Below are 12,388 nucleotides of genomic sequence, written 5' to 3'. Positions count from 1 at the left end.
ACATTTTAATTTCTACAGAAATGCATACCTTCTGCATTTTTGCTACTACACATTGCATGTATCCTTGTGAGCATTCAGTATATTAAACTAGCTGAAAAAAATGCTGCAAGAAAGGTTTGACTCTGCAAATAAAATTCCCAATACAACATTTAATCACTGCTTTATGCCACCATATTTACATATTATCTCTGTTAAATTATTGTCCCCTAGCAATAGGTATGAAGAATAGTCTGTTACTAAAAAGATTATTAAAAGAAAATACCCATTATTGTCAAAAAAGTTATTACACAGCTTGTGTTGATCACTAAATTTAGAACTCCTCTCATTGTCTTACTCCTAGTACATTTTCAAAGCATCAAATTATGAATGTGCCTTGGTAAAGTATTCCAAAATGCCATATACTTGAGTCACCATTACAACTATAGGACTACTAGGTGAGTTCATTTTTTCAAAACTACACTGAAACAAGAAATAAAAAACATGCTTTTTAAAATTTAAATTTTGTATTTATAATGTTTTTGCATATGTTTAAAGCAATTTAGATACGTTAATGTGTATTGAAAATTTGTGTGAGTAGATAGTCTATAAATTAACTACTTAAGCTGTCAATCAAGTATGAACTACTCATTCATGTCCAGATATTTCTAAGTTATCAAATTAAAATAGTTTTTTTTATACTTAAAATATGTTTTTCCAGGATAATATATTATATAGGCCTTTTAAGAAAGTGCAATGAAGTTTTCACACTTTTTATTTCTGTTTTAGTGCATAAATTAACTAGCTTAACTATATTTTTGGAGTTTTGCAACCTTAAATATTTCATATAAATGAACTAAAATAAAACAACACTAGCATTTGATAGTTAATTATAAAATTAAATAAAAATCAGAAAATAATAAGCAACTTGCCATACGATATTAAATATTACCAGCCATAACAAGCAGCGAAGAATGAAGAAATGAGCTATGCTTTCTAAAAACAAAGCGAATTCCGCGCGGGAATGGATGGCAACACCATCATGGCGCAGGATATTCCTTTTACTCATGTCGAGTTAACCCCCCAAAAACGGAGACCCCACGAGGAAGGTTGTGCTGTTTGGTAGTGAGCTGAAAGTTGACAGAAGTTTTATGATTCACTAAACAATGCTCACTTAAAATGAGGTTTCCTCGTTGAAAGCGAGATATCACACATTGATTCAAGTATCTCTGATTTACTAGTAAAGTCCGGATTCTCATTAAATCAGAGCTCGTTAAAGGCGAGTTCGACTGTTCTGTAAATCCAATGTAACAACAATGGAAGTTGGCTTGCTCAAAATTGGCTCCAAGCATTACACAGCAGTTATGGGTTATATTTAGTAATGTGATGGCCAACCCAGATAGTCTAAGTTAGATCCTTATGGTTGCCAACTATAGGTTTATGTTGATTTTTTATATTAATTTAAAAATTGTACTTTATTTGTGAAAGCAAATTAAAGCCTTTCTGTCTTACAGGGCATACTACGGACAATAAATGAAGCTTGTAACAAAGTGTGAGTGCTTTTTTCTTGTTTTTGTAATAAGACTGCAGTTAAGTGTTAGTGTTTTTAAACTTGTATTTTAAAACTAGGTTGACACACACTGGGAGAATCTAGAATTTTCACAAAACGAAAATGAGCAAAAATGGACAGATAAAACACAATTCATTGAAATTTCTAAAAAAGTCGGGATAATTCTTCTTAGTCTTTTCATATTAGGAGTCTGTGTAACTACTGCAGCAGTTATGCCAAAATGCATTTATTATGTTATGTTTGCGCAAAAAAATAAAATAAAAAAATTCTCGAATTTTAACCTTGCTTTTGTTGCTTTACGAGAATGCCTACCTGCTCTCCTTGGGCCTTATATAATGGTTCAGAGTAATTCTAACTTATTACTGTATACAGTCAAACCTTGATATCTCGAACCTCCTTATCTCGAAACCCTTGATGTCTCGAAACAAAAATTTTCCCCAGCATTTTCTATAAAAACCCCTATGTATTTTACAGGGTTATCTCGAAATTTATTTTTCGAAACCCTTGATATGTGGAAATTTTTTGCACAGAAGCAAGTTTCAATTGCCGTTTTGCTTGGTCAATTTTTGTAGTAAAACCAGTTCCAGGGACAATTGCTTAATGTTTTTCATCCCTTTTCTTGGAAATTTGTAAATAGGGGATTGGGGCAAGATAATAGGGGAGTGTTGGCATGAAGGGGGTGCAGTGTTTTCCCCAGAATTTAGAATCTTTGTGCATTTCTCTCGAACATGTTGTCCATTTTGAGGAAAGGGGTTCGATTTTTTGTCCGTCAGTTTTCAAGCGAAAACGGAAAATGTGTTCCTCGTTTTCTTCATTCAGCTTTTTTAGATCCTACAAAATGGCTGCTGAGAACTTTTTGAATGTGAGGTTACTGGTTAAAGTTAAAATGAGAATTTTTAAATTTTTAGGTGAAAAAATGAAGTTGAAATTTTTGTTCATTTCAAAATTTCATCCTGTGCACTTTCGACAATTGAAAAATTTCAAATCTAGTGAAATATTGAAGACTACTTTATTGATCGTAATTCGATGTGGTCCAGTAGTACATATATAAATGCATATAGCGTACGTGTGTGTAAATGTGAGAGTTAGTAGTGTAATTTTATAAAAACCTTGATAACTCGAAAACTCAAAATTTTTTCCCGTCCCGAGAGATTCGAGATATCGAGGTTGTACTGTAATTGTTTTCACATCAATTAGAAACTTTCAGCATTCAACATACGTGTTCTCCCCCCCCCCCTTCCTACCTCTTTTTTAAATGTTTAATTTGCTTACCAGTTTTTCTCTGTCACTCTCAAAGCAGAACATACGTTTTTAGTTGCAGAGAACAAAACTATTTGACAGTTCCCTCTACTTTTTAAATGCAGTAAAAGCTTGAATATCCAAAAACTGCGATAAGCATAGAATTCTGGATATGCAAATTTTGCTGGAATTTGAGAGGCAATAGAAGTTTTAGCTCATTTTGAAACATTGGTGGTAAAACAGACTACAAACACTTCAAAAATGAATATTAGTGTTGGTTGTTCTGGAATAGAAACAACTGTTAACAAAAATTGCAATCATATAAATAAATCTACACTTTAAAGTTGCGTTTGCAAAAAACTTTTTATACGGAATTACAAGATTTATTGAGCTCTCAGTTATATTTGTTCTTTATGAGTTATATTTGTTCTTCCAATGTCTATTATGATTTACCTTAACTCTCCTGGAAACACTCCAACTTTTTTGCTGCTTTAAAACAATTTGTTTTCAAAATGATACCAGACAGTTGTGTTGTTATTGAGGTTAATCCTACGTTTTACAAATTCAAAACAAAATGGCCAGCCTAACTGAAAGGAATGAGTTGCAAAAAAAAGTTAGGAGAGAGAGAGATGTGAAGTTTCCTTATTCCAAATTTAAAGGACTCATAAGACATTTAACATGTAACTAGCTCAACAAGTAGATCTTTTTTTCAAAATGTTCCTTGCTGTTTCTTTCTTACCGAAGAGAGGAACACGTAAAGAGAGTGGAAAACCAGATCTAAGAGTTAATTGTGGCCAGAAATTTCTTGCCATATCTCTTTCTTGAAAATACCTTTTGTTACTCAAGCAGTTGTTTTTGAAAATGCTGTTTACAGATTTTGGTGCCAATTCAACTTAGGGTACTTTAAATGTTTCAAAGCTTGTAACTTGCTGAAAAATAACCATCTCCGTGAAAAGAAAGTAATTTTACAGGATTTTGTCTGCTTTTTCCAAATACAGTAAAACCCATAAAGTTGACCACCTGTCTAATTTGTCCGCTTTTTTAAGGTGCAAAAATAGTCCCAAATCAAATAAATCAACTGCTATAAGTTCAGGGCTGCAGAGTCGGAAGCAAAATGGCAGACTCCAACTCCGACTCCTGGATTTTGAAGTGTCCAACTCCGGCTTATTTATTAATTAATTTTTTTTTTCAAATCCCCTCCCCTCATGGGAAGGGGGGAAAACCCCTAAACAGAGATTGAAATATTAACTCCTTTTTATGAAATTTTCGCATTTTACTTTAATGTAAACCTAAGATGCATGCAACGTTAGAAGTTCAATTTGAAAACCAAATTATCCAATAGTTGCGATTTCTAAAGTGAGATTACTTAAAAATCTCATTTTTAAAAACATGAAAAGGATTAATTTGCTTCTCTTTATTGTTTAACAAGTAGATGTTGATCAAATCCTGTGCTTTCAATTTTTCAAAGCTGTAACTTGAGAGAAAACGAGCTGATGTGTCCCTCATATGACTTCCTTTTACTCCAATTTAATGTCATTTTCCCATTATTGGTAATTTTAATGTGATTCAATAGTTTTCTCTCTAAATGTCACCAACAGTGGCCAAATTAAAACTGGATTTTAAAAAAAAATCGCCAAATTTGTCGCCAAGTTGGCGACAAAACTTGGCAACCAAAAGACTGGCGATATATCACCAAGTGTCCGCCAAGTTGTAACACCACTTGAGTTTACATCGAAATTAACAATGATTTCCCCCAAAAGGGGCAAAACACTCCTTTAGAAACACCCAAATGCAACCAAAAGGGGAGGTGCACAACTAGACCCCACTAGGAGTCGACGTACCAAATTTCAACTTTCTAGAACATACCGTTCTTGTATTATGCGACATACATATGCACATACGTACATGCAGACGTCACGAGAAAACTCATTGTAACTAACTCGGGAATCGTCAAAATGGATATTTCGCATGTCCATACGTTCTTAGGCACTTATCCACCATTAGGCACTTATATCATTGGTAACGTACGTAAATCAAGGGTGAACTTAATCAGGGAAAAGTCAGGGAACTTTTTTTCCAGTTCCTGTTCCTACCCTGTTCTTTCAAATTGCAGTTCTATGGTAGAGGGGAGAGGGGGAGTGAAAAGTATCATAGTTTATGAAAATGTAATAATTAAAATATCTTAAGTTAGAACCCAAAAATAAACACTTGGTTTAAAATATATATATATATTCCAAGCAAAATTTAAATGGGCTGTCGCCAGGTGGGAAGTAATATTTATTTTTATAGTACTTGTGTTGTGTTCTGGATATAAGCTTGTTCTTTTAGCCTGAGGAGTCTCAGTTTGCTTTGTGTTTCTGTTCAGTGAAATTGGGTTATTTCTTGCATATATAATTTAAATTTAGTCCTCAACTTTTTGCTTTGAAAATGTACATAGTAATTTGTTTTATAAAAATGCCATGGAAAACAAAAGAAGAAAAAAACATTTTCAGGGCGGCATCTAACATCCGGAGTATTTTGACATTATCAATCAGGGGTCGATCCAGGTTTTATTTTTTGGGTCCCCATTTTGTGAAAAGGCAAAATATTTTTGTGAAATTTCGTTATTTTTGTGAAAAAGCAAAATATTTTTGTGAATTTTCTTTATTTTCGTAAAAAAGACCTTCTCGTGATTTTTTTCTTGGAAAAGATTATATTAAAGCATTTTTAGCTGTCTTATTGTTATAGAAAAGCCCTAGACAGGTTTCAGTTGTGATTGCAAGTTCTTGAAGAATACCTGAAAACTGTCAAGAGAAAATGCGCTGGAGGAGGGGGGAAGTAAGACCCTTAACATTTTATTCGTAATTTGACACATACATTACATTTATTGCTTTTTACAAATATACATATGCAAAGGCACACTTTCTTAAGGTGAAAGTCTCACAACAGATTTCCTGTTTGCCCCTCTCAAATACTTTAAAAAGAGCAATGAAAATTGCACATGCTGCTGAACGTAATGATAACTCCTAATAAATACTATATGAACAGACTCAAAGATATCACATATTTCTTAACACAGAAGTGAAATACTCATTAAAGATTCCATGTATGTGTTTGAAAAACTTAAAAGTAATTAAAACCCAAAATAATACTGCACCAGCATTCAGCGTTTAATTTTTTGACTTTTGACGTTCTTACAGAGTAGGTATTTCGTTTAAAACTTTGCAATTTAATGATGTTAATAAATATATAAGAAATTTTATTTGTTTGCCTCTTAACAAGGTACAGTAAACATCAAAAATGCGAAAAATTCGTTTACCATGGCTGATGTAAGGAAATCAAGATCTTCAAACAAATAAAAATATAAAAACAGCATGTAAAATAATTTTATTTTAAGTAAAGTTATTTTAGAATTGGATTTTGAAACTCAACACAAATTAATACTAAATATATATTGCGTAATCAAAGTAAAATTGAAGATTTTCCTGAAAACAAGCTACCAATCACAAGTGTCTCTCTCCCGTCCCCCCTCTGACGCTCTCAAGCAAAAACACCTCACGCAGCAAGCAAAAAGATAAGATGGGGGAAGGTGGAAGAGGCTCCCGCGTAGATGCGTACACATTTGTGGTTAAAAAATATTGTGAAAAAGCTGCCTTTTTATAAATTTTTGTGAAGGGGCTGCTTTTACGACGCGGAATTTTGTGAATGGGGCCGCTTTTGCGATGGGGAATTTTGTGAATGGGGCCGCTTCTACGACGCGGAATTTTTGTGAATGGGGCCGTTTCTGCCATGCGGAATTTTGTGAAGGGGCAGCAAAGCGGCCCCAATTTGGCGCTGGATCGACCCCTGTCAATATAGCCTTTTTCAGGGACCAGCCGGAAATGACATCCGAAGCAGAATAACATATGAAACGGACAACGTAAAATCAGGGTTTAAATTGCCCGTTTAGATTAACCCAGGATCAAATTGAAAAATAAAATATTTCTACTTCATAATGTGTCAATGTGTGAAAGAATAAAAGATTGAATGCATTCAATTGTAGTTTTCAAGATTGTATTTGAAGCACTTGATCATCCACTACAAAAATAATGTTTATGAATTACATTTAAGTTATCAAAACTTGATATTTGTTGTCCTAAAATTTCATCAAATTTGTATCCTAAAATTTTTTAAATCAACACTCCAACCCCTTATCTTTCAAGTTTTGTGTCGTAGCTAAGTGCTTATTTTCAATAAAGTGAAATGCAAATTGTTTAATTTAAAAAACATTATAATGTAAATAATCATAACATTATAATTAATAATTACTTATTATATATTTGTGTATGTATTTGTTCATTTTGAGCCTAATTTGTTTCAAATCTTGTTTCTGTTTTGTAGATCAACAAACCATAAATATTATTCACATTTTTTAAAAACAAGTCCTATGCTGTTTGACAAAAATAAATGGATAAGTGAAATGAAAATACTTGGCATTGACCCATTTATTACTAGTGAAATTAATGAACAACCCAAAAGGTAAGAAAGAACATGTTTTGTAAAATTTACTACAGTTGAACTTTCTGACCACAGTTAGTACAAAATCACCGACTTTATCCAACAGTATGTGAAATACATTTTGGATGATTTTTAAATATTTATTAAAAACAGTGAAAGTCTTGAAGACTTTCTACGTCACAAAACAACTAACGTCATGACAAGGGCAATGTTAATGTCGTAATTTCGTGCATTTATTTTTTTCAGAAAGATGTGGTTTACAAATTGATCATAATTAAATCATAAAATTTGAAGGTGAAAATTTTATTAGAAGACTAAGACATTTCATAAGTGAAGTAAAACATGTTGGTGATTGTTTTTTTTTCTTTTTTTTTTTTCCAAGTTTTATGATTACTGTTTTTCCTTCCTCCACACTCTCAACAACAAAAGTCAGGTTTTCTAATTATTATTTAAATATTTAAAAATATAAGTGGATGTACTATATTAAGTAATTGTGTTAAAAAAGCAATTGTTCAGTAAATCAAAGTTATGATATTGTAAAATAAAAAGGGTCATCCACAAGTGATGTCATGCCTTGAGGAGGAGACGGGCTCATGAAATTGTGACAAGGGGAAGAGAGAGGGTGACAAAAACCGACTTCACACAGTTATTGTAACAATATGTTTATAAAAAATTTGACATGTGACAAGAGGAGGAGTTGGCTGAAGTTTGACACTTTGTGACAAAGGGGAAGGAGTCAAATTTGTTGGAAAAAAGTGTGACATCACTTGATGACAGCCTGTTAGTACTCCTCCAATATCTCATTTTACTCCTTCAAAACTCCTCTAAAACTCCTTCATTTTCTTTCTGAATGTGAGTACAAACCCTGTATCCAGATTTTTCTTCCCTCTTTTCAAAAATTAATTCAAATGATGAAACTCTTAATTTCATTTTAGCAAGACAAGAAGCAAATAAGATGATTTTCATGCTTGTCACCCTATTTTTTTACTTGTTGCCATTTTAGCTTCATTACACTACTTTAAAAAAATTGTTAGTTTTATCTATAAAATATAGTATTTTGTTTACAACTGAATTAGATAATAACTGATGAAAAGCATCATAAGTTCATGAAAGTTGTGTACATTTTTTTTTACAAATGTCTAGTGAAATTTGAAACTGTAATTTTGTGTTCACATTATTATAATCTGATTAAAAAAAAATTAGAAAGATTATGTAGAAAACTAAAATCCATAAATAAACTTAAAAAAATACTGTCAGATAGAGGAAAAAGTTACCTTTGTTCACGTACTTAAAAAAAAAAAAATCGCAGCAGAGAAAAAATTGAAACCTAAAGTGGTGGTCAAGAATTCCCAGTCACCCCTATATATTTCTTTTAAAATTTGTTGTACTAAAAATGCTTTAAAAGGTGTTTAGTGTTGGAATGGTGTATATTTCGCAGAACAGTGATTTAAAATGTGCTTACTGCATTGTACTGACTTCATGTTGTGGAGCATCATTTGGAGAATTTTTTTTAGAAATTCTGCAAGTCTCTTAAAAAGTCTACTGTAAGTTAAAGCAGGGTTGGCCGAATTGGACCCAATGGGTTTTTTTGAAAAAAACCATTTAAAAAAACCCATTATTTAACCCACTTTTGGGTTTTTAAAAATATTCTGAGAAGTTTTTTAAAAAATTTATTAATTTAAATACTTTCACAATTTAAACTTCTTTTTTATTTGTTCTTCACCACAGATAATTAACATAAAAAATGAATTTTGAACTTTAATAGTATTTCTTAACTCTTAATGGCATTAAAAAAAGACTTCAAAGATTTTAAATAAATGTATTTAACTTTTTTCTTAAACTGGTCAATAAATAACTCAAATTATCTTGACCAAGTCCTGTCACGTCTGATTTTTTCAATATTTGTAGATTGTAAAGAGGAAACTGATCTAGTTAAAAGCCTTTCATGTGAATTATTTTCTGCTAACCAACACATCACAAATCTCGAATAAACACAAGGTATATTTTTTAGAAATACAGTCGAGTCCCGACTTACGCGAGGGATGCGTTCCAAGAACCCTCGCCTAAGCCGAAATTTCGCGTTGTAGAAAAGGGTATGTATAAAAACTTTTATAAACATATCCAATTATTTTAGACACTTCTAAACACCGCCTGAAACTGCTAAAAAACATTTCTTAACCACATATTACTGTTTCTTACATAAAGAACTGAATTTTTATTTGTATTAAAAAAAAAAAGTTTTATTCAACATAAAATACAGCTACGGTGCACAAAATCAATGATCAATGGGAATGAAAGACTTTTTATGTTGCTTGATCAAACCATTAATCTAATATATTTTTAAATACTTTTTGGTTTCTTTCATTCACAATATAAGAGCAACTTTCATTTTCATAAATTTTTGCATTTTACTAAGATATTAATTACTTGGTGAACTTTTACGGATTTCCTTTTCTTGACTTTTAATTGTATGTATGGAAGATTTACTCATACCTAGTAGTCGTGCTACCTTTAACGCACTTTTTAGTTGAGTTTAAGATTTTCGAGATGCTTTAGCATCAAGAAGCTTTAGCTTTTCTTTAATTGTCAGAAACTTTCTCTTTTTCTTTCTATATTCGAACTTTAGATGAAACAGCACTTTAGATGTCATTATATTTCATCAACTTTTGTATTTAGAATGAAAAAAATAATAGAAAATGTGGAGTAGTTATTTGTATAAGCGATGTTAAGACTAGTACAGTGTGAGAGCTTCCACTCTCAGTGATGCTAAAGGGATAAAGGTCGATTCACAAAAAAAAAATTGTTTAATAACCAATAACAAAGCCGATACTTACGCACCACAATTCCCTTCCGAAAAGTTTCGTGTTGCGGGCGAGGAATTCTCGTTAAGTCTAAAAATTTTTTACTGGCAAAAAAATTGCGTTATAGCCATTTCGGGTAAGTTGGATCGCGTTGTAGCGGGAGTCGACTGTAAACAGATTTTTTAAACGGTCGACAGAAAACAGAACAGGTACAGTATTTTCATTATCTTACAAAAAAGTTCAATATTTCTTACTCTATACACAGAAATAGAAAAACAGGCAATATAAAATTCAAAGAAATGTCTTGATTAAGCTGGAATTCAATAAAAAGGGATTTTTAAACTACTTGAGGTTCTACAGTAGTTTTGCATAACAAAATGAAATACAATAAAGTAAAATGCAAAAAAAAAAAAAAAAATGTAGTAATTAAAAACGAACAATAGATTTTATCACTCGAGAAATAACTTAGCCTTAACTGTTGGTAATAATGAAAATTAAAAAATCGGAAACTTTACCATTCTTGGGTTTTTTTGTCTTTTATACTTTTATTCAGAAAACGCTGAATTTTAACTAGTTTTCCAGCTTTTTTTACCCGAAGACAATTTTTGCACTTTGTCCATATACTTACGCTACAATATGCTACAAGTACCCCACATTTTCCTTAAAAAAGACAAAAAAACCCACATTTCTTTTAAAAAACCCAACTATCGGTTTTTTTAAAAAAACCCAAAAAAACCTGGGTCCATGGGCGTTTTTAAAAAAACCCGGGATTTTGCCAACCCTGAGTTAAAGAGAAGTATCAGTGATAGTGATATTAAGCTATAAATAACTATTAGGAAAAGTTAAGGACATGTTAAGTTAGCTAATTTACTTTTTATAAATCTATAATGAGTAGTATTGTACAATTGGAGTTTAGTTCAACTTGTTATTTTGGAGTTTTTTCATTCACTTATTTGATTTCATGTACTAATTAGTTTCAAATTTTGAATAAATCTATATTAATATCTGTATGTATTCATTTTTTTCTGTTTTATCAATATAGTTTCTAGCATATAAAATTCTCATTGAATATTTTCAATCATACCAAGTGTTTTTGTGCAGTTATAAAATCGTAGCTCAAGAGCATTAAGCTTTAAAAGCAATGTAAAGGACGGTCGACTTTTATAATTTTTTATGCATAGAATATAGAAATGTTTTTAAAATTTCATCAATAGTAAATCATTCTATGTTTTTAGGTCACGCCAAATAAGCAAAAAAATGATTCCTGAAACTTTCTGTAATATCAAAAAGGAATTCAAAATGAATCCTTCCAATGCACATTCAAAAGAACGAATGGCAATTGCTTTGATTAAAGGAGCAGAAAGGTAAGAAATCAATGTTTCTCCTGTGCCTCTTTTCCTTTCATCATTATTGCAAACTTTTTAAAATTTTCTTATTTTGAAACAATACATGAGTTTATTATTGTTTACTAGCGGTACCCGCATGACTTTGCCCGTAGTAGAAAATTAAAATGTCATTTTGTTCGCCTGTATGCTGTTCAGTTTTGGTCTCCTTATCTTAAGAAAGACATTAATGTATTGGAAAGGGTTCAAAGGCGGGCTACAAGGCTAATAAGTGGACTTTCCCACTTAGATTATGATTCCAGGCTTAGAAGGCTAAAAATGTACAGTCTTGAGCAAAGAAGAGACCGAGGGGACATGATTCAGCTGTTTAAATTTATTAAAACGAAAGATGTTACGGGGCTAAAGTTTAGCACTGAAAACAGGACAAGGGGTCATTGTTTTAAGCTATTTAAATCTCAGGCTAACATGGATATTAAGAAAAATTATTATTTTAGCAGGGTAGTGGAACCTTGGAACAGCTTACCGGAAGAGGTCGTAATGAGCAAAGGAGTAGACAGTTTTAAGAGGGCCATTGATCTTCACTGGGGATTGTAAATTGACTAGGACCAGTCTAGCTGGGCCCAGAGCCTGTTGCTGGTCGTCACTTTTGTATTTGTATATTACAAATAATGGATGATGAATTTCTCGCCAATTTGCTATGTTTATTTGCTTGCCCATGTTGTGGTAGTTTGCTTGGCCACGTTATAAAAATTTTCTTGTCCTTGTTTTTATAATTTGCTTGGTAAAATCTTCTTAAAATTGGAACAGAAAAAGAGCAAAATCGAATTTTCAAAAAATCGCTTTGAGGTGCCCACCCCCATGCTAGACACTAATTTTGTGCCTTCTAAGTTTCTGTACAAAAAAAAAAAAAAAAACCTATACACACATCTGCTTACTATTAGAAGAAAGTATTGTGGTTTTAAATCATCTGGTGCATCTTGCAG

The 12,388-nt window shown here is 31.9% G+C and overlaps 1 protein-coding gene across 3 annotated transcripts in view; it reads left to right on the top strand.

Moving 5' to 3' along the window:
• Window positions 1-12,388, top strand: part of LOC129235200 (uncharacterized) — a 138,446-nt gene that overhangs the window by 90,325 nt on the left and 35,733 nt on the right. For all 3 annotated transcript variants that reach the window (XM_054868907.1, XM_054868905.1, XM_054868906.1), the window contains 3 exons: window positions 1,491-1,528; window positions 7,145-7,282; window positions 11,298-11,426. In XM_054868907.1, the coding sequence (XP_054724882.1) occupies window positions 1,491-1,528; window positions 7,145-7,282; window positions 11,298-11,426 (305 nt within the window). The remainder of the gene's footprint in view (window positions 1-1,490; window positions 1,529-7,144; window positions 7,283-11,297; window positions 11,427-12,388) is intronic.

This window comes from Uloborus diversus, chromosome 2 (assembly GCF_026930045.1).
Source record: "Uloborus diversus isolate 005 chromosome 2, Udiv.v.3.1, whole genome shotgun sequence".
Lineage (NCBI taxonomy): Eukaryota > Metazoa > Arthropoda > Arachnida > Araneae > Uloboridae > Uloborus > Uloborus diversus.
This window is presented reverse-complemented; position numbering and strand designations above follow the sequence as displayed.